The sequence below is a fragment of the Copidosoma floridanum genome, unplaced genomic scaffold (genome assembly GCF_036245765.1).
Source record: "Copidosoma floridanum isolate Cflo_tuat_1 unplaced genomic scaffold, Cflo_Japanese_pri ptg000006l, whole genome shotgun sequence".
In the NCBI taxonomy this organism is placed as follows: Eukaryota; Metazoa; Arthropoda; class Insecta; order Hymenoptera; family Encyrtidae; genus Copidosoma; species Copidosoma floridanum.
Window position 1 is genome coordinate 17935477 of NW_028321883.1, and position 23216 is coordinate 17958692.

General features: G+C 31.7%; 3 protein-coding genes across 3 annotated transcripts; all 3 read right to left on the minus strand.

The window, feature by feature from the left end:
• Positions 1-5266: 5266 nt before the first annotated feature.
• On the minus strand, positions 5267-8281 carry LOC149375566 (luciferin 4-monooxygenase-like; the record flags this gene model as incomplete). Its single annotated transcript, XM_089598763.1, has 6 exons — positions 8264-8281; positions 7177-7302; positions 6903-7110; positions 6534-6827; positions 5443-5664; positions 5267-5376 (listed from the first exon to the last, which is right to left on the minus strand). Coding segments are annotated over exons 1-6 (978 nt in total), but the record flags the coding sequence as incomplete, so codon positions are not given.
• Positions 8282-11010: 2729 nt separating this feature from the next.
• LOC149375567 (uncharacterized) lies at positions 11011-13559 on the minus strand. The gene is made up of 6 exons (XM_089598764.1): positions 13500-13559; positions 13226-13433; positions 12920-13150; positions 11556-11777; positions 11260-11489; positions 11011-11175 (listed from the first exon to the last, which is right to left on the minus strand). Exons 1-6 carry the CDS (start codon positions 13557-13559, stop codon positions 11011-11013), a joined length of 1116 nt encoding a protein of 371 aa, XP_089454890.1.
• Positions 13560-18113: 4554 nt separating this feature from the next.
• LOC106640476 (uncharacterized) lies at positions 18114-21896 on the minus strand. The gene is made up of 7 exons (XM_089598765.1): positions 21885-21896; positions 21623-21808; positions 20875-20940; positions 19447-19528; positions 18672-18802; positions 18577-18618; positions 18114-18263 (listed from the first exon to the last, which is right to left on the minus strand). Exons 1-7 carry the CDS (start codon positions 21894-21896, stop codon positions 18114-18116), a joined length of 669 nt encoding a protein of 222 aa, XP_089454891.1.
• Positions 21897-23216: the final 1320 nt, after the last annotated feature.

The window sequence follows — 23216 nt, forward strand, 5'->3', positions numbered from 1 at the left end:
TCTGCACAGCACAGCACATGTACTTATCAGTACTCAGAGAAATCCAGAACCCGCTCCTGAGTACACCCTGTGGACTTCTTCTTCTTCGTCTTCTTCATTGCACCAGTTTTCTGGCTGCTCCGTGTGTCCTTGGAGGTCGAGGGTGTAAATGATTCTATGTTCTTCATATTCACAAACTTGACCTTCTTTTCGTGAGAGTTTTGAAATCCTGAGGATATAATGACATACTTGTCGTTTTTTAAAGTCATTCCATCAAACCGCTTCACCTTGCTACTGTCGAATTTCGAATCTTGGTCCGCCATTGATGAGTTGGTGGCACAGCTAATTTTTATTGAATATGAAAAAGAAGTAATGGATGGATTTTCTTAAGAGAAATTTTCTCGTAATATCCTTGTGCCGACGATTCAGACAGAACTGACAAGCTAAAACTGAATACAACATGCACCTTGACGAAACGTACTGATTACTACCTTAATTGTTAACAAATGAGCTACGATAATAATAGAACATGGAATCTAGATGTGCCCATTTGTGTGTGCACACGCATGTGCATACACATACATGTGTGCTGATAAGGTTTTAAAAAGCGGTATAACTGATAATTGTCTTAGTATCTAAAAGTGAGGGTGAGTCACACCAAAGAGCCTTAAGGTAGTCGTTGGCCCAAAACCCACTGATATTAATTGATTTTACAATAACAACGATTCAATATAATTATTTGTAATTATAATGTGTTTAATAAGAGTATAAGAAACATTACCTATAAATACAACTACAATGATAGTATAAAACTATAAAAAATTTAAAATAGTATTTATTTTTGGTCACTGTATAGATATACTGAGAAAATGGAAAAATCTATTAAAATTGAAATATTTTTTAAGCGGCCCAGTTTTTCCCATTTTTAAATAAAATATTTCTATAGTCATACCTAATAAAACAATAGTTTTTGAATGAAATTAATTGTATAACTATTTTCTAAATAAAATGAAACGCATTTTACCTATGCTCGCCATGTTACGTAGTGCAACTTTGAAGTCTTATATTTTCGTTTTAGCACCACTGAGTCATCTGAAATTTCGACAGTATATTTAAGACATGTTTAAAATTTCGAGAACTTATGTCGTCTCTTCATTTCATCAACTACCATACCTTAACTGACTCATTCTTGACAAACAAAATAAAGAATATGGGTGAATATTAGGTGAATACAGCGGATTGTTAATGCCATTCGTCTTATTTAGAATTTTTTTGGAATCGTCGCGAGTAAATTATTTATGGTATACTTGTTACTTGTGTTGGTATCTCATAGCTTCTTTTGTGGGGAGTATATTAAAACTCAATGAAATTATTTTCAAGAGACAACAAATGCATTCATTTATCAATTGTTTTTGGTATTTCTTTAATGAAGACAGTATATTTAGAGAAAATAATATAGATATTATATACTGTATTTACTTCGAATTTTTGGATCTACAAACCAAAATTCTAAATACAGACTAATTTTCAAAGGACATGGAGTTGAAGAAATAAAATCGGAGTTAATCTTCCTATATTGGGGAGATGGCGAGCGGAACTTTATGTTGATAATTATTTTTATCAAATAAAATAAATAAATAATGTTCTAAATATTAACAAAAGAATATTATTACTCCAATACTTTATATACAGTAAAAAAACTTTTAAAAATTGGTAGCTTGTTTTAGTAAGGTTTGGTAGAATAGAAATAAAGGTCAAAAAGAATGTAAAAATTATTTGTTCAATCAAAACCAATGCTGATGTTGCTGCTTTAAAAACTTTTCTGACTACATTTGATGAACATAGCACAAATTATGGTTGGACAAGGATATTCAATTTTTTTTTAACTCAAACAATCGTATAAAAATAAGTTTTGCTATTTAATTTATAGTCTTGTAATCGATAAGAAATGTATATTTTCAATATTTTTAACTAGAGTTGACAGCTAATTAGCGTCATAATATTTAAAATTTTTGTGTTCTAAATTTTGTTCAGAAAAAATTTAACTTATAATTCATGAAGAAGTCTTATCAAAACTGATTCGTTATACGGAGGCTCATATCTGTTGCGTATTTTGTGTGAAACATATTTCTGTAAAAGGAGCCCTCATAAAAATTGCATCATTGCGTCTTTAGTAAGCCGCTTCCCTTGGAATCCACGAAACACCTCTTTTACTCCATTAAAGTAATCTGACAAGCCATGCCGTAACACATCGTTAAAATTAAGCTGCAAACGAGTTTCGCTCTTGACAAAAAAAAAAAAAAAATATATTGATCTCGATCTCTGGAAATGTTGTACAATACAATATTGATTTTACTCTTTTGAATATGCAACAATAAATGTGAGCAATGTAATTTTTTTTGTTTTTATTTTTTTTATTTTTACATTTAACTTTTTTTTTAATACATTCATGAAAAATAAGAATAATTTTTAAATATTATACTTAAATCGTTACTTTAGTATTTAAAAATGGATAAATCAACGAAGATTCTAAGAAAAGAAAATCATTTTTTTTCATCCTGACAATATTTTTAATATAAATTAACATCCCCCAAGACTTAAAAAATATCCATAACGCATTCATTACGTATGAAATCTAAGTGATCGCAAAATCTGCTTTATGTTTTCCTCGAATGCGCGCTTATTACGTAAAACGGTTGTCGACAATAACACAGCAGTAAGCAGCCGACTTTTCGGGACAGGCGATTTCTCGTTTTAAAGTTGGGTTGGCCTTTTATAAAAAAGGAAATTCGCTTTATTGCTCGGCCATTTAGGTGCCTTTGCGATGTTAAAATTTTTTGTATAAAAGACAGTCTGACTGACACTGCTTCTCAGTCAACATCTTACTCACCTACAGTATTCGTGTAGCATTTTGATAATTTTATTTAAGAGTTTATTTTAGAGTTGGTTTGAAACTTTGGCAAAATAATGATTAAGGTAATTTAAACATCATAATGTTGAGTCTGTTAATTTTTTAAATTTATTCTTTCATTTCTGATAACAAGAAGAATGGAGTTTTTAACTGTTTCAAAAACAAAATACTATTATATAAAATGATTTTTTTTAATCTTTAACTTATGTAAATCAGCCAATAGAGTATTAAGTACTGAGGTTGGACATAGTTTAGACATGAACCAATTCATAACAAAAACAATTTTTCAAACACTTATTCTTGGGTATCACATGATTCTAAAAAAGACACTTTCAGAATTAACTCACTTATTTTGTGCGTACTATTATGTGATACAAAAAAAATACTGAGCTGAAAGTCTACCCCATCAATTATACAAGCTTATACATTACCAACTTATACAAAACTAATATGTAGCTCTTTTTTGTGTACACAGGTGATTACTATACTTGCCTTGGTGATGGCAGTCTCGTTAGCAAACGAGCAATCAACAAACAATGACAAAAAACAAAAGCGTGGTCTCTTGGATCTTGGCTATGCCTACGATTCTGCGGCTTACGCGCAACCTTCGATCTACACGTCTGGTCTTCACACCAGTGCCATCATCACCAAGCGCGTGCCTTTACCTATCATCCAAAAGGTACAAGTACGCATTTTTATCGATAATCCCGCCTAATTATGGATTTATATTCAAAATTTTTGTTTTGTTTTTGCTTCTTACTTTTAAACTGTAATTCTATTGACATGCTTTTATTCATTCGGTAAAATTTATTCCCAATTATATCAAACAAATCACACTTGTTTGTGCATAGTTTTTTACAATTTTTTTTATTTTTTACCAAGCACAGGTCGCCGTGCCAGTCGACCGTCCACTCCCATACGCCGTTCCTATAGTTAAGGAAGTTATCAAGCACGGGCCAGTACCGTATCCTCAGTCCGTCGTCGTTGAAAAGTACACCAGTTACAACGCACCCTGGTGAAAGGAGCATTCGAGTAAATAATTTCAAATGGCAAATCCGTGATTGTAGGTAATACACACTGTAACAGTTGTGTTTACAACAGTGCTATAGTAGATGTTTTAACAATTAAAGTGTTGTACAGTATTGTTTATGATAAAAATAAGAGTAAAAATTAAAATTATTTTTTTTCCTTGTATTTTTTGGCTATTTTTACTTATTTTATAAATTGGCAGAGTTTATTTTATCTTCTAGCGAACATTGCATAATAAATAAAATCATATTTTTATGAGTTTAATTTTCTTCCATTTTTTACTCTTTATCAAACCTCTTCAACTGCAAAACACCATGTTTTAAGATGAAAACGAAAAGGATGTATCCAAATAGATCCCAACCCAAAGTAAATTGTTATTATAATTGTTAGTGTCACTACTATATTTTTTTTAATTTGTCATATTGCAATATATATGGTCACTTGATAACATGACTCTATTTATACCCATGAAAAATGTGTGTTTGAAATTTTTTCTTCAATCTCAGCTTTCATCTGTCTCCATTTCTTTCAAGACTCAACCTTTCTGTTCCTTATTATCACTCACTATACATATCGTGTCATTTTTGCTAAGCTAACAAGTCTGGGTTAACATGTCTATATCGTTTTTAATTTTTTAAATATTTATTGATGCTCTTCGAATTTTGTGATAGCACTCCTTTGTTGATAATACTCTTTGATTTTAATTCTACATATTTTTAATCGTCATCTCTGGACTTTTTACACATACAATATTATTTCTTTTTCACATTTTTAACATATAAGATACATTTGTGGAATATCTAGAAGATACTGAAACCATCACAGTATTTTGTACAGTTGTCTCTATTTATTAGGCAAATAGTAATTATTATACATCGTAATACACACTGTACACATAAACATTTGTACAATTAGTACTAAACGTTATCTTGACATTAAAAATACCAGAAATATAAACTTATGAAAAAACCCGAACTTGAAACTGCACAACTATTCAATCTGCGTAACTTTTTGCCATCTCCGTTAATTCCCTATAGTTTACCTTTGCCGTTATTGTGCGAGGTAACTTTTCGATAAATATTACATCAATGGTCATGGAGTACTCTTTCAAATTGGCAGTTAGTACCTTTAATTCTTCTGCTGTAACCTGTTGTTTGAGTTAGACAAATGGTAGTTGATTGAAGCTTAAAGTGAATTTTTAAAATAATTAAAAAATTATATAATTACATTAGATTCTGGTATTCTGACTACAAATGCAAGTAGCCGCTCAACAATGTCTTGATAAGATACTGGCACAACCACAACTTCGTCAACGTCAGAATGTTGCATCAAATCATCTTCTATTTTAGCCAAGGAAATACGATCTTTATCCAAAAATATAAATCTATCGATACGGTCCGTCAAAAATATTTGCCCATCACCGTCAAAGTAGCCTTGATCTCCAGTATGCAACCAGCCTTTTGACATAAATTTGAATATAATTAAATAGTTATTAGTTAATTACTCAATATAATTGAGCATACCTTCGTTATCTATCAATTTGTCAGTTTTCACTGGATCCTTGTAGTAGCCAAGTATCCGAAAATTGACTTTGAAACAAAGCTCCCCTTCTTGATTCGGACCAAGAGTGCAACCAGTATCTGGATCGATTACTTTCATTTTGACATCTTTCACAACATGTCCAATCGAATATACGTTTGTGTGATCCTTGTGCTGTTCTGTAAGAGCCCCTACTTCTGTCATACCTGAGTAAACATACTAAGTCATCACCAGACTTTGTTTGGCAAAACATCCTGATAGATGGATACACTTTAAATACAAGGCCCTTAAAAGTGCTGTCTGGAAATTTTTAACTTTTAAGATGAATTATTTTAACAAAATGTTTAAGAAAATGCCACAATTTTAATAGTTGCGTTTTTATAAATATACAGAGGTTAAAACTTAATTTATTTATCTAGATATCTTGATTTCTACTCAATGCAACGTGTATGCCAACGCGAACATATGTATTTGTTACCTAAATACCATATTGTATGATAAAAAAGAACACGATAAACATTAATTAGATCTTCCTGATCTGTCAACCTCACCATTGACATTGGTACAATTTTTTTCTGATTTTTATATTTTATTTTTGATTGATCAAAGACGCATGAAAAAGTTTCAATTTACCGTAATAATTGGTAATACGAGTATGGGGCAGAATTCTCCGAATTTCGTCGACTAAACGCTGTTTGCACCTTGATCCACAAACACGAATATATTTTAGTGATGCATAATCGTTCTGATTGATAACATTGGCATTCAGCAATTGTGTCAAAATTTTAGCACTGAAGCAAGCCAATTGTACCTTCACATATATACATTAACAGTTAAATGTACAGTTACATAACTGTGTAATACTATAATTTTATTTTATTCAAACAAACCTTATACGTCTTAATAATATTAGTTGTCTCTTGAGGATCCCAACGGGAATAGATAATTCGGGTTATTCGATGCAAAATACAGGATATTAAAAAGTATATTACTACTAACCAATGTAAAGACATGTCAGTCAGTGCAACATGACTATTCGTGAGATACGAGTACCTATTACGAAGTACAGTCATACTTTCGTAGGAGAGCATTGTGCTTTTTGGAAAACCAGACGTTCCTGATGAAAAAGCTATGAAGCAAACTTGACTCTCTGGATCTTTGAGTTTGACAGGACGAAAGTTATCCACTTCATCTTGGCTCTGTTCTGCTAATAAATTTCTTAACGATGGGTACTCCGAGTGTGTCCCAAACACTACAAATTTGCACTCAATATTCATTTCCTTCGCCACTTTTGCAAGTCGATCGATCGATTTTTCACAAGCGAATACTACTTTTGGTGGCACCATATCCAAATAACATCGAGTAATGTCTAAAAATAAATTCAATAGTAACTAATATGTTTTTAAATTATTTTTTTCTAACAATGGATTGGTGTTAAAGTTACCGGGACCCAAGTCGTGATACCAGGTATTGCAAATAGCCCCAACGTAAAATGTTGCCAGAATCGGTACGTAATCGTCGGTTTGATGAGGCGTTGAAATACAGACGATGTCGTCCTTGCCAATATTCTGTTTCCTTAGCCACAAAGCGCATCGAATACTGCGATCTTTCATTTCAGCAAAAGATGTCACTTCTTCGGTGTGCGTATTAATCTACGAGTAGTTTGAAAATGCATGAAATTTCCAGGAAAATAGTGATCTTGATGTGAAATCAATTACCTGACCTGCAAAATCAGGGTTTTTGCTTAACGTTTCGAAAATCGACTCTGAAATACTCATTGGATCTAGGGTTGGCGATGGATTTCCAATGAGAATATTGTCTCTTATGGTAAAAGTCGGATAAACCTAGTTAAAATTGAATTTATAAAAGATATTAGAATATTAAAAAAAAGTTTTCGAGACACATTGAATTGTATTTTTAAAAATCCAACCTTTTCATTATTGTTGTTGTTCATCTTTTATTTTATTTTATTTTTTTTATGTAAAAGTTAAGCGATTTATATTGAAACAAGTATTTCAACTGTATTTCTTCAGTTCAAAATAATGGGTTTTCATGCATACTGAACTTATGGTTTTTTATGAAGATAATGTGTCGAATTACAACCTTATCTGAAAAAAAAAAAATTCTTCCGATACTTTTTAAATAAAATTTAAATTCATCATATTTAGTTTAATCACAATAGTGATCATAATTATAGATATATTACTAAAATCTAAGCAAATCTATGCACTATGAAAGTAATAATAACACATTGCAATATGAATTTTTACGATTAACAGAAACTAAGAGATACTTATATATTTATGTACATTTTATAATATAATTTTGTATACCGTACGGTTGTTAGTGTAATATTGGTCTTAATGTTACTCATTCTCACACCTTCCTAATGTATTCAAGAATAAATGTTATGTAAGATTGTACTTAAACTAATTGAATTTTTACATCAATTCAATAAAGCCTTTAGTTTACCATTCAAAGTTACACCTAATTAGGCCGTATAATTTGTTTGAAAATACGAAGTTTAATAAAAATAATAATGTAAAATCAATTGTTAAGATAACTAACTAAAAGATTTTTGTTCATCAAAATACTCAGTGACATGAGTAAAATATTTATTTAGCATCTTTTAGATAAATTCTAGATGGTTTCCTCTGAACTTGATAGCAATTAATTTTCGAGGTAATCTTTGAAAAACTTAAACTGATTCCTGTACTCAATCAAGTAAAATTTTCTTTTGTCTTTCTTAGATCCTCTCACATGAATCCTTACATTTACAAAAAATTTGGTCGTTTCACTACTTACATTACATTCATCAAACATTGTGAACAAGCTAATTTGTCAACAAATAGAAAATCAATATGCTGAATCTTGGAAAAAAAAAAAAGTATGTTATGGTACATAAAGTTTCAAACAAAGTAAAAAAAGTTATTGATACTACGATATCTCGCAAATAATATAAATTTAGTAAATGAGAATTAGGTATATCCATGTGCTACTACTTACTTGCTCAAAAATAATGGCCCGTCGATACGAACGGTTGGATACTCAAAACAATACTAGACACCTCAAAATGTACAATTTCCCTAAACAGCTCACCTCAACACTATCCAGAAGCGACTAAATCCAGAGCAGAACTCAGTAACACAGTTGATGTTGATGTCAAGCTGCAGGTATTGCAGTACGCACCAAGTAAAAGAATGAATCGCCAGCAGTTTTTATTAACAACCCAAATCCGCCATCTCCTACTCCCAATATCATAGCGAAAGATTATAATATCTTGCACAAACATTATGACGACATCCTAAAGCATTCACAAGTTGAACAGATAAGATTTACATTAGAACCACTTTTCGAAATGATATTTCGAGTACTGATATGTTTATCTTCGTTACGTCACTGCACACGCTTAACATGTGTTTTATTATTTTGGATGAAAAAATTTGATGCTTCAAAAATAAAAATTTCAAAGTATAGATTGTTCATACTCGATGAAGAGAATTAAAGCATAAACTTACTTGCACAAAGTTACTTGCACTTGGTGCGATATTCTCAACTCTGTTTTTATTTTCATCCTTATGACGAAAATTTTAAAATGTTTGGTCATTCAAAAGGTATCAATGTCTACATAGATCGGGGATCAACTCTTGCAAGATGTAAAATATTTAGAAACTTTTTCTGAGTTTCCCGTGGCCTACTTTGAGTCAACGATTACGAGATTTACTCAGAAGGTCTGCACCTTGAATAGATTTGTATTGTACCAAGCAAAATAGGTATCAGGTCAGGCAGTGCTCACCAGTACCAGTGGTCTCAGAAGTGGCTCTTACAATTCCGTAAAATTTAAATCTCAAGCCATTGACATCGACCGACCCTACAATCTATAAAGCTGTTTAACCACATTACCCTGTAACCTTAGAGTCTTTCTCATGATACTTAATTCTGAAATCCCAGGGCACGAAACACATAATCCTGTAACATTAAAAACTACTGCTACACAATACAAGTACGCGAGGCAATAAGTGTATAAGAAAGGTAAACGTAAAAAATCTGAAAAAATTTGTAAAAATACAATATTAGATAAAAAGTATTTAACAAATTTTTTCAACAGTTTTGGCGCCAAATTAAAATTTTCAGAGGCACACGAAATTTTGGAAAAATGATAGAAAATACACTTTTTGGAGTGGTATAACGAAAAAATTTTATTAGAAAAAATACGCTTTATTCTGTTACCGTAACTTTTTTCAGATTTTTCAAAATGGTGGGGCAGTTTCAAAAAAACCAAAAACTGGGATTTTGGCGGATTTTTGTATTGTCACTACATTAAATAAATGTGTAAACCTCTACTAAAAATACTTTTTTGAAAATGGTTTTACGGAGCCTTTTTGTATGATTTTATTGTAGTGATAATGTATAAAAATGCCAAAAATCGCTGTTTTTTGATTTTTTGGACCTGTTTAACTACTTCTAAAAATCTTTAAAAATCCATGATAATAGAATGAAATATGTATGTTGTTACAACATTTTTTTGGTTACATCACTAACAAAACAGTTTTTTCTATGATTTTTTTTAAACTTTATACGCCTCTGTAAATTTGAATTCAGCACCAAAAACTTAAAAAAAATTTCTGTATATTTTTTATTTATATGTGCATTTTTATCAATTTTTTCCCATTTTTTTCGTTTTCTCAGCCGAATAAATATAAAAAAAAATGAAAAACACGCATTGACCGGTCACACCTGCCGGGAATGGTCTAGAAAGATCTAAAACTTTGCATAAAAACATATTTTTCTAGAACCTTATGATCCATAAAGTCCAAGTACAAAAACTTCATGGAACACTTTTACTCTTCTTATCCAGCGAGACCCTTTATTTTCAAAAATAAAAATTTTCATAAATAAAAAGAACTAATTTTTATCTTGCTGTACCTGGATTACATGGTTAAAAGCTCTATTTCAAAAATATAGAGTCAATAATTCTTAAATTACATAGTTCCGTGGTCAATGACTTTAGGGTTACAGGACTATGACGTTAAAGACTGTTAGATTACAAAGTTGTAGTATAAGTCTGTTCAAAATTGAACAATCTACACAAGTTTTAAGTAAGTTCCATTGTGCAATTCAGCTCTACATAAACTATTCTCATGCACTAATTTTTTGTACTTACTAATTTTATTTAAAAATAAAAAATACACAAATTGTATGTAATTTTTTTATTTAATAAGGATTATTTATAAAACTGCACCAAATTTTAAACTGTACTTTTCTCTTACTTAACATATCACATTTTAATGCGTTCCGATACCGACATATACATTATCTTGGATGTACAAACCTAATTCATGTTCGTACAATACAAATCACTAACACCACCATCTCTTTAAAAAAAAAAAAAAAAAATTAAACTAGAGGATAACTATACTTCAACTTAGTAAGAAATTAGGTTTTATTATTGGTCAAAAATCACAATATGTTTTATGCTTTAACTAATGTTCCAATATATGACGCATTATATTATGATTATATAAATTTAAATCATAAAATATAACTCAAAACTAAACAAGAATTTTATTTGCGTAAATTTTTGCCATCTCCTTTAGTTCCTTAAAGTTTATCTTCGCCGTTGATGTGCGAGGTAACTTTTCGATAAAGATCATATCAACAGTAATCGAGTACTCTTTTAAATTGGCGGTTATTACCTTTAATTCTTCAGCTGTAACCTGTTGATTGTATTACACAAATTTTTATTGATTACTGTTCAAAGTAAACTTTTGAAATAATCAAAATGGACATAATACCATTACCTTGGATCCCGGTACTTCAACAACAAATGCAATAAGCCGCTCAACAATAACTTGATGAGGTACTGGCACAACTGCAACGTCATCAACGCCAGAATGTTGCATCAAGTCATCTTCTATTTTAGCCAAGGAAATACGATCTTTATCCAAAAGTACAAACCTATCGATACGGTCCGTCAAAAATATTTGCCCATCACCGTCAAAGTAGCCTTGATCTCCAGTGTGCAACCAGCCTTTTGACATAAATTTGAAGAGAATTAAATAGTTATTAGTTAATTATTCAATATAATTGAGCATACCTTCGTTATCTATCAATTTGTCAGTTTTCACTGGATCCTTGTAGTAGCCAAGTATCCGAAAATTGACTTTGAAACAAAGCTCCCCTTCTTGATTCGGACCAAGAGTGCAACCAGTATCTGGATCGATTACTTTCATTTTGACGTCTTTCACAACATGTCCAATTGAATATACGTTTGTGTGATCCTTGTGCTGTTCTGTAAGGGCCCCTACTTCTGTCATACCTGAGTAAACAGATAAATTCATCACCACAATTTTTTCAGCAAGAGAAGCCATACTGTTGATTTTTTAGGAATAAATAACATAGGGATATTCGAATTTAAATTTCTGTTCGCATAAAAAAAACAAATCATGTGCCATCTAAAAATTTTTTAATTTTAAACCAAATGATTGTTACAACAAATCGTTATTACAATACCACAATTTTGATAGACAAGTTACCATAAATATTTTTACAAAAAAATGTAAGTTACTTTTTTATCCATCTCGATTTTTAGTAAATTTAATTTTTATAGTCATGCAAAAAATTAAATTATAAGATAGATAATATAGGAGTATTAGAAAATAAAGAAGGAAGAGCTAAAAACTTATAAGATTTTATCGATTTATAACCCCCTCTATGGACATAAGAGACAATTTTTTTTTTCTAGCTTTTGTGTTGTAAATAAGATATTTCATGTTTAACATTATCTTTGTAGGCATCAAACGACTAGTACTTTTTTCTTTTCATAAACATAAAATAGTATGAAACGACCCACATCTCAAAAAGTGTAAGGGGAGGCCTTCTAAAGCTTCTTTCTTTTCGGATGGGGGCTGTATACGATTTTTTCAGCCGTTGGGACAGAAAAAGTTTCAATTTACCGTAATAATTGGTAATACGAGTATGGGGCAGAATTCTCCGAATTTCGTCGACTAAACGCTGTTTGCACCTTGATCCACAAACACGAATATATTTTAGTGATGCATAATCGTTCTGATTGATGACATTGGCAATTAACAGTTTTGCCAAAATTTCAGAACCTATAGTAGTCCATTGTACCTTCACATATATACATTAACAGTTAAATGTACAGTTACATAACTATGTAATACTATAATTTTTTTTAATGCAAACAAACCTTATACTTCTTAATAATATTAGTTGTCTCTTGAGGATCCCAACGGGAATAAATAATTCGGGTTATTCGATGCAAAATACAGGATATTAAAAAGTATATTCCTACCGACCAATGCAAAGTATTGTCAGTCAGTGCAACATGACTATTCGTGAGATACGAGGTACTACTACGAAGTACAGTAACACTATCGTAGGAGACCATTATGCTTTTTGGAAAACCAGACGTTCCTGATGAGAATAATATAAGACCAACTTGATTCTCTGGATCTTCGAGTTTGACAGGATGAAATGTATCCACTTTTTGTGGGTCCTGTTCTGCTAATAAATTTCTTAATGATGGGTACTCCGAGTGTGTCCCAAACACTACAAATTTGCACTCAATATTCATTTCCTTCGCCACTTTTGCAAGTCGATCGATCGATTTTTCACAAGCGAATACTACTTTTGGTGGCACCATATCCAAATAACATCGAGTAATGTCTAAAAATAAATTCAATAGTAACTAATATGTTTTTAAATTATTTTTTTCTAACAATGGATTGGTGTTAAAGTTACCGGGACCCAAGTCGTGATACCAGGTATTGCAAATAGCCCCAACATAAAATGTAGCCAGAATCGGTACGTAATCGTCGGTTTGATGAGGCGTTGAAATACAGACGATGTCGTCCTTGCCAATATTCTGTTTCCTTAGCCACAAAGCGCATCGAATACTGCGATCTTTCATTTCAGCAAAAGATGTCACTTCTTCGGTGTGCGTATTAATCTACGAGTAGTTTGAAAATGCATGAAATTTCCAGGAAAATAGTGATCTTGATGTGAAATCAATTACCTGACCTGCAAAATCAGGGTTTTTGCTTAACGTTTCGAAAATCGACTCTGAAATACTCATTGGATCTAGGGTTGGCGATGGATTTCCAATGAGAATATTGTCTCTTATGGTAAAAGTCGGATAAACCTAGTTAAAATTCAATTTATAGAAGATATTAGAATATTAAGAAAAGTGCTTGAAATATATTGGCTTTAAACTGTAATAAAAATAATACTACCTTTTCATTATTTTTGTTACCCATCTTTAATTTAATTTATGATTTAAACCAAAAATAAACAAGTTATTGATTCGTACAGATTATGATAGATGTTAAACAAGGATTTGTGATTTCTTTTAGTTGCGATAAAGATTTAATTTGCTATCCGTATTAATATGGAATTTCTCTCCTTACCTAATAAATACAAAAAAACACTTTTTAATTATTTTTTCATTTTTTTCCTCTTATAAGTTACACGTAACAGGACACAATATGATATTTTTATTTTTAACTAGCAATTGGGTCTGAAAATAAATGTTTCGATCAAAAAAAGATTTTGAAGTTAACATGATTCTAAGCTTCGCCTTATTTCAAGAAAGAATGTATGGTACATAAAGTTTCAAACAAAGTAAAAAATTTTATTTAATAGTTATTGATACTACGATATCTCGCAAATAATATAAATTTAGTAAATGAGAATTAGGTATATCCATGTGCTACTACTTACTTGCTCAAAAATAATGGCCCGTCGATATGAAGGCCATATCAAAATGTACACTTTCCCTAAACAGCTCACCTCAACACTATCCAGAAGCGAAAAAATCCAGAGCAGAACCGAATGACACAGCTGATGCTGATGTCAAGTTGCAGGTGTTAAAGTTACCACAAAACGCACCAAGTGAAAGAATAAATCACTGGTCGGTTTTTGTGAACAACCCAAATTAGTGATCCCCCACTTCTGTTATACACTTTGTCGAAAGATTCAAATATTTTTCACAGGTATTATTACAGCGCACTTAATCTTTTACAACTTTGAGCAGATAAGACAAACGGAATTTATGGGCCTTTTATAGTCACCGTGATAAAATTATTGATCCAAACGTAAATATACGTATAAGTTTATCTAATAATTATTTTAATTGAAATCAAATACGTGGGTCATTGATGTAACATAGCAATAGATATTCGAAACAAAATCTTCAATTTAAAAGCATGGAACATATGTTAAATATAATAATTCATTTAATTAACATAAGTTGTTTAAGATATTTTTTTTTTTTTTTTTTTTATTGAACAGAAAAAAAAATTGTGCTCATTAGTACAGTAACTTACTTCTTTTTACAGTACAGAGAAATTGGTTGAAATTGTCAAAACAAACAGCTTTTGAAAATATTATTTAGACTGTTAACCTTGGTCAGGTAATGCAAGAAATTTTTTTTTATCGTTTCTTTGTAATTTTATGCTCCAATAAATTTAAATTTTGAAAACCAGATTGTTCATACACCAGTGCACGCAACACCAAAAGATAATTCAAAGCACAAGTACTTCTTTTATTATAAAAGTTTCTTCGATGCGTATTTCAACATTAAATTCAACACCACACGAAGTAAAAAAAAACCAAAATGCGTTTCAATTTATAATTTCTTGGACGCAAATGCATGACAAAGACCTTTAAATAATCTGCGGTTATGTAATATTTTTACAATGCATCTCTTTCATATTCTCGCAGGTTTCAACGGGTGACGCTGTTTACTACAGCTGTTTACTCTTTTCCCAACTTTTTCATGAAGTAAACCAAAAGGAAGTACGTTTATTTTATGGGCCCAATACCGTGACGAAACGAAGCTCAGTCTGATACTGATATAGTTGTGTAGTAGTGCGGAAACCCGGGCAGTTATAATTTAAATGTTTAGGTCAAATAAAGAATTAACAATATTATGATACTCACAACAAACAAAAAAGTTTTCTTCGGGCCACTTATTACATGGGATATTCGGGGTAAAAATAAAAAAATTAATAAATTATATTTGTTAGTAAAAATTCGAACTTTTTACACTCCATGTTTGAGTGTAAGTTTACAGTTGAAAGCCATAACTAATAATATGAGTATGGATACATTTGTATATTATTTTACAATTCTACAATATTATAATTATTAATCATACGAATTCCCTTAGTTATTTCCTATAAGCACCTTAAGAGACCAGAGCTCAAATTTAACCAGGCGCGCTTAAATTTCAGAAATTTTTTCCTGAATTTTTCTTCGTTTGATTTAGGTGAATGACTGCAGATGTTGCTTAGAATGTTAAGCTAAAAGCAAATTTATAGATTTTTATTGCATAAGCAAAGAATATTTATTAAAGTTCAAAGCAATCGAGGAAATTATTTGACCTCTCTTTTCTCTGTACTTCTCTTTCCCGAGAAAAAACGTTGTAAAGAATAACTTATGCTAAGTTATTAAGATTTTTTAAGGTCCATAGACTAAATCTATAATATATAAAAAAATATTTTTTTTTAATGTATTTTTACTAATTTTTATCATAATTAGTACCCATCCTTTGCTCTTATTTCACACAAATTTATTTTTCCTTTTTATTGCAGTCAGTAGTTAAAATACACGTTATAAAACAAAATACGTTTTTGTACATGGATACCTACTTACAAATAAAAATTGCTTGAACCGTTAAAATGATATGCAAAAAATACTAAAAATTTTTTGTGTTGACTATGTTTTTTAAAGATAAAGTTGATAATTAAAAATCATCTTTTATATTTTATGCATAAATTCGTGCACATTGGCAATCACAAGGATCAATTGCAAATCTGTATCGTAAAAATACGTTTTTATCAAAAAATTACTCAAAACTAAAAAAACTTTATTTGCGTAATTTTTCGCAATCTTCTTTCATTTATTAAAGTTTACCTTAGCCGTTGATGTGCGAGGCAACTTCAATAAAGATAACATCAACAGTTGTCAAGTACTCATTTAAATTGCCAATTAATGCCTCAACTTCTTCTGCTTCCACCAATTATTTTTGTTATAAAAAAAACTCTTGTACATCATTGTTCAAGTAAATTTTTATGATATAAAAAATAAATTAATTAATAAGTAGTGTTTTATAAACTCTATGGAATATAAACAACTGTCTAATTTTATTTTTTTTTAGCGTCCAACATTTATATTTAAATAAATACCATTATAGTTGAAGCAATAACTGTTACTCAAGACCAGTTATACCTTTTAAACAATTTTGTCGTGCAGTAAAAAAATTTTTCCAAGGTGAATAATGTATTACTGGCCTAAATTGAGTACCATCATCATTTTCTTAAAAAACATTATTGAAAACTGTTTTTATACTGATACTCTATTACTAATCAAAATTAGTTTCGACCATTCTAAATGCCTCATTAGTTTTGTCCAGTGTCTAGTTATGTGGAAAATTAAATGTTATTATTTAATGTCAGTTGACTAATTTCTTTTAATAATAATAATGAGTGTTAGAAAAATGAATTAAGAGTTAAAAATGGTGAATCAATTAAGTTTTTAATAAATGAGAAAATAAGAATTTTTCATATTTTTTTAACACACCATCTGAATGGGAACACTGTGATTTTTTTTAAATATGTTGGACCTAGTCAAACAAATCAACAACTTGAATCATGGTTAGCATTTAGAATAATTGACAGAACTCTGATTCATTAAGATTGACATTATCTTTAAATAAGTACGTCTAAAGGAAATAAGTTAATTAATTTTTTATATTCGCCATTAATTTGTGATATGATAATTAAACGTCAGATCACGCTTTTTACTTATTTTCTTTAAACTTTATGAAATAAAAAAATTAGTGATTCTTTTATTTACAGGTAATTTAAGAAAACTTAATTTTTATTAATTCACTTTACTGTTTGAAAAAATTTTATTGTTGATATTATTTTATTATTTACTTGTTATGTGTAGGTAAGAATCATGCACGGATTGTTAAACTTTAACAATAATAATAATAACTATAATAATAGTAATACAAATAATAATAAAAATAATAATAACAGTAATGATTGTTATAGTAATAATAAAGATGATAATTTAACACTGAAATTAATTTCACAAACAATTTATTTATAAAATTATGTACAGAAGAAGTTTATAATTATATTAACAACATCAATAACGGTAAAAGTGGTGGTAGTAAAAAGTTTAAGTATTAAAAAAATAAAATATGGCTTCAGATTTAACAAAGAAATGTATGGACTCAAAAAGAAATTCGTGACGTAAAGATAAGTTTCAAAAAGCAATAGTTTCCTTTAGTTACAACTTTTGTCTTTTCTTCAACGAAACAAACTTTAAACTACAATAAGTAAATTTGTTTGTCTTCAAAATCTCCAAACTCCGGATGTATACCAATAAGCTTCCCTCAATATTCCAGAAAACTACGGACATAACATTTTGTCCAACATAAAAAACATTATTATTATTATTATTACGCAACTCAAAAATTAAAAAAAATACAATACGCCTCAAACGGTATGAAACTTAGAACTACATTAGCACGAATGAAACAACAACATTAGCCTCTTGTTCGCGAATATCCAAAACTCATCAAATCACCCATGAAACGCCATGTCCTTTCTCGGCATCAATCCGCATTGGCGTAGTCCGGTTGAGACGCCTGGAACTCACGAGCCAAATGCTGGCTTGCCGCTAAATGCCGAACCCTCTCGTTTTCGGCCCATCTTTTTTCTTCAAAGTCAGCCGGACCGGCCAACAGACTGGCGTGAACGTCGTGCTGCAAAAACAACAATCAACGCATTACCTCACGATCTTTAGAAAACCATACAAGAAGTAGCAAGTACACTTGCGCCAACAAGTAGAAAAAAAAAAAAAAAAAAACCCGAAACTCCGACCCGATAGTCACACCACTTTGAGCTTTCACTCCCGCAGTATAAAATTTAATTTAATCGCCATCCAACGCCCGAATCGTCCACTCGCAGTATCGCTCAATTTTCCCAGCCTGCTCCGTCTTTTTTTTTTTTTTTTTTTTTTTTTTTTACATAAACCCACTGAATAGTTACGCTCTCTGTCCGTGACCATCCGCTTACCGGTTCAACGCGCCCGAACTCGGCGATCCAGACGACAACGCCCTGTCCTTTTATACGCACAAGTGCAATTCATACGGAGAGACACTTGAACTTACCGGATGATCGTGTTCGGCGTGATTATACTGTTGGTGGTAGGGAATCGGGTGGGGCACCGGATAGTAGACCGGTTTGTTTATGGCGATCGGCTGGGGCACGGGTACGGGGTACGGCAGCGCCAACGGCTTAGCTGAAATCCAAATGTTGGCGTAAAAACAGACAATACGTATACTTGCGGATGGGTGTTGTGTCGCGTGCATGGCATCGACGAATTTTGACTGATGCATGGATTATTTTGCAAAAACATTCACTTATTGGACCGTCACTGCGTGTTTGGGATGTTGAAACAATGAATGCTATTCGTTGAAAATTTATGTGACTACCTCTGAATTTTACAATTTTAATCCATAGCTGTCCATCGTTTTTATATTTTTTCAGCGCGAGAACGTTAGTTCACAAATGGTTGATTCAGGCCCTACTTAGGGATTAAAAATTATAAAATTTAAAACTAATATTACAATTATAGTCGGCTTAATTACTGCTCTGACTGCGGTAGCAATACAAACGTTGTGTGCATTTTAATGAAGATTTGCAATGACGAATATTCCGTGGGACAAAAATAATCATTTATTAATTTGCAAAATTATTGTCTCCAAGTCGTGGACTGACTGTTATCGATGAATATTCTTGTAAAAAAATCCAAGTACATCATTCAACATCGTACTTGTAATAATTCCAGAGTCACGCTACAAGTTCTCGAATCGGTTTTGTTAGAGTATGCTCTAAAATTCATACATGGGTGCATGATTATTATTTGCTGTTTTACCAACTTACTCAAGTACACGGGCACCTGCTGCGGAAGCTCGACGGGAACTGGCTTTTGGACCTCAACTATTTGGTGTTGTGGAACCCTCACCAAATTTGGAAATATTTAATTAAATTTTCATCATAATTATCAGTCATGTAATGATACAATGTGATCGACTTTAATTAATGATTGGATTTGCAGAGCAGAATGTTACCCTCACGTTGTGTGATTTGGATAATGGAATCTCAAAAATTAATTATGTATGGGTACAGAGATGCTTTTAAAATTTCGTTTCTGTCTCAGTATTTTTTATTGCGTACGACCTATTTTGATAAGAGAGCTTAAGCTGCGTAAGAATTTTTTTCTTATTATTTGGTTTTAAAACGAATTAATGTCAAATTTTTTTCAAAATTATATCATGAGGTTACTGAAAATATAATATGAAAAAAAACTTTTTTGGTGAAATCTCACAGTTTTAAAATGCTTGTAAATCTCAATGTTTGTACAACCAACTATTATATTGTAACGTGTGGCTAAATTTATTTAAAAAATCAAACTTTTGAATATATTGTGCGAATACTACATGCACCATAGCTATAAAAATAATATGAATGATTTTTTACAACCTTTAAATATTATATTGCTTATAATTGTTTAAAAACTAAATTTTTTTTTGTTTTTTTACTGAAATGTAAAATTAAGGGTAATCTTTTAAAGCTAAATATTTGAAAAATCATACTTATTGTAGATCCACAGATTTTTTCATTGTATATGGTTAAAAATTAAATGTAAATGTTGTCAAGAAAAAAATTTATTTTAAAGTGCAATTGTTTGTAAATATTCTTTAAAAATTTTTCAATTAATATCCATTTTAAAGAACAATGCGTAAAGAATCGTATTTTACGGGGTTTGCTTTTTCCAATCGCATTTGGCTCGGGTAAGAAAATATACACGTTTTCGTACGTATGCTGTGAGATCAACCTGCACTACACCGGTTTTATACAGTTTTTTTTCAAGCGTCTGAATAATAATTTTAGCATTTTGTTTCTCTTGCAAAAATATAAAGCATACTCCTGTTGATTCCAACTTAATAACATAATTTTTGTTAAACGAAAATGTGTGTCAAATTTAATTACACAAGGAATTTCATGTAGAAGTTTATCCAATTAAATAATTCATTTGTAATGATCAATTAAAGTCGATCAAAAAGAAAAAATAAATTTTAATCGTAAGTTACAATCAATCAAATGAAAAAAATTAAATCCCGATCGTTAATCAAAGTCAAATAAATTAAGAATTCAATTATCTCAAGTCTCTCCTGTGAAAGACCAAATTTTTTTATATTCGAATAGGGTTAATCCAATTACATCATATCGACTTTTATCTAAATTTTATCGTCAAATAATTAAATTTTATCAATGCAATGGTAAATCAAAGTATTTACAGCCACTCACTATTTGCGGCACTGGTACGGCAATCGGATGATGAACGGCTACTGGTATCGGAATGTGATGGGGAATCTGAAACAATCGATCTACCAATTAAATACTTTCATTGGGTAAATCATAACCACGTAGTTATGAACTTTATACAATTGGCTAACAAATTTTCTTACTATAGAAATGAACATTTTGTCATAATCATCATCACTAATGATAAACCTGACGCGTGATACTATTGTTGTAAATAAATGGTAGTAATTTTTTAATGTAATACTTGAGTGATAAAACAAATTAAGTTCAGACCTGGACAGGGATACTTGCTAAATTTTTTTGAAATGATTTTTCAAGAAAAGTGATCTATTCATATTAAAAGAGTTTTCTTTCTATTAATATTCAAAGCACAAAATTTAACGAGAAATTGTTTGGAAAAAACAATGAAGAAAATAACTATGTCAATACACTATTCCAAAATGCCTTACAACAAACCGTAACACATAAGATTTATTTCAAGAAAAAAATCGTTTCTTTACATTTGTCTTGTAAATAGTGATGAACAAAAGATTTTCCCAGCAAAATAAAAACGTGCTCTATTTGGAGAAAAATAAATTCATATTCAATTTTGTATAACCCATGTAAAATAATCGCGTCCAAGTCTGAAATATCATTCAAAAAGCATTTTGTTTTCCCCCCGATCCACATGGATTTCGTTGCGTTAGTTTCCCACAAGCCAAAGTTCAACGACAGTCGGGAAAAAAAGCACCTGGACGGGATAGGGAACGGGAACCTTGACGGCCACGGTTTTGGTGATCCTAACGACCCTCGTCGGCAGCTCGTCCAGTTTGACCGACTGCGAGATAAGCTTGGGCCGTATCGGATAGACGGGCTCGTCCTCGAACTCCGCCGGGAACTCCGAGGCCTCGGCTCCCCCAATCGCGACCAACACCAACTGGAAAACACGTTATACGATCGGTTTCGTTAATAATCCGCTAAATTTCCTCCAAACACGTATATGTCTCCCTTACGATGATCAACATCCTTCACGAGGCAAATGTCAGCGACTATCGCGGCTAGTGGGAGCACGCGGTGTTTATATACCGATCCCGGCAAAAGAAAGCCCGATTGCTTCCGAATCGCCGCGTCCTTTTTTTTTTTTTTTTCCTTCGGGGCGAGTAAAAGTGCGAGTTCGTCGAACCCGGAGAGGAGAGGATCACCGATCGGTCCTTCTTCGTGGGAGTCCGAGATTCAGGGTGTCAGGGACGCGCGCGGCTGTCCAAGGGCCCTTAATGAGTTCGCGATTTATTCCTCGTCTCTCTCTCCGTGACGTATGGGCTTGACGTGTGCTCCCTCCGACACGGCCAAGGGGTAATGGGGCTTTAAAGGTCTTGTGATCATCTACGAGTGTACAGGTTGAACGCGGAATCTCGCGGAGCTGGCCCGGAGTCTTGAAAAATCGGTTCAGCGATCGCCAAGGGATTGTCTCCGATAAAACACGGGGCATTACGATCATATGCATAAGCCATCAGGGAGTACTTAAGATTTCTGATGAGTCGAAAAGTTTTGATGGATCGGTAGTGTTCCAGAGTATCAGTCCGACGAACCGATCTCCGATCGCCCGCGGACAATAGGTGGAGTTTTTTTCACTTTAAGTAGCGGCTGAAGGAAAATGAAAAAGCAAGTCGGCGGGGAAAGAGACGAGAAATGGGGACAATAATTGGGTGAACAGCTTCCGCGTGCTATTGTGTTGGAACTCGGGTGTGTTTCCGGTTACTTTTGGCGAAAGTACACAATACATGGCTCTCCTTGTTGTTGACGATGATTGACGGGCGTAATGCTCGTTTGGGTGGATACACGAGGGAAAGCACTTTGATTGTTTTTGGTACAGATGAGATTTTATCGATTTTTAATGCATGCGGATGTAATGTATTTTTCTATAGGATCGTTGATCAGAGTTTACTGTCAAAATGGTTTATGTACGGTTGTTGCTTTTTTTTTTTTTTTTTTTTTTTTATAACAAAAAAATAATGATTACTTGGAATCGAGTTTCCTACGTTAATTATCCAATGTAGAGGATTGTTGTCGAAAATCAGTAAAAGTACCTTTTTTTTACGTACTTACAAGTAGAACCAAGTACTTTAGGATACATTTTTTTTGTGTATGATTTAATTATACACAAATAGAACAAATCGGTAATGAATTTTTTTTAACTTTTCAAACTTGAAAAAACATTCATTAGCGCCAAGTTTCGACGATTCAGTTGAAATGATAATTTTTTGTTGATCGGTTGAAAAAATTAGATCCAACTAAACAATTACCGATCGGCAATTGGTGGGTGTGGACACAAGCATCGATCGATA

What these genes read in the sequence shown, in the direction of transcription:
- LOC149375567 (XM_089598764.1), bottom strand. Translation starts at nt 13,559, where the DNA reads ATGAGTATTTCAGAGTCGATTTTCGAAACGTTAAGCAAAAACCCTGAT. An exon ending in AGATCCAGAGAATCAAGTTG is followed by an intron (nt 11,778 to 12,919) that starts GTCTTATATTAT and finishes CTGTTTACTCAG; the next exon opens with GTATGACAGAAGTAGGGGCC. An exon ending in TTGAAGTACCGGGATCCAAG is followed by an intron (nt 11,176 to 11,259) that starts GTAATGGTATTA and finishes TACAATCAACAG; the next exon opens with GTTACAGCTGAAGAATTAAA.
- LOC106640476 (XM_089598765.1), bottom strand. An exon ending in GCAGGTGCCCGTGTACTTGA is followed by an intron (nt 18,803 to 19,446) that starts GTAAGTTGGTAA and finishes TTTGGATTTCAG; the next exon opens with CTAAGCCGTTGGCGCTGCCG. An exon ending in ACGCCGAACACGATCATCCG is followed by an intron (nt 18,619 to 18,671) that starts GTAAGTTCAAGT and finishes ATAAAAGGACAG; the next exon opens with GGCGTTGTCGTCTGGATCGC.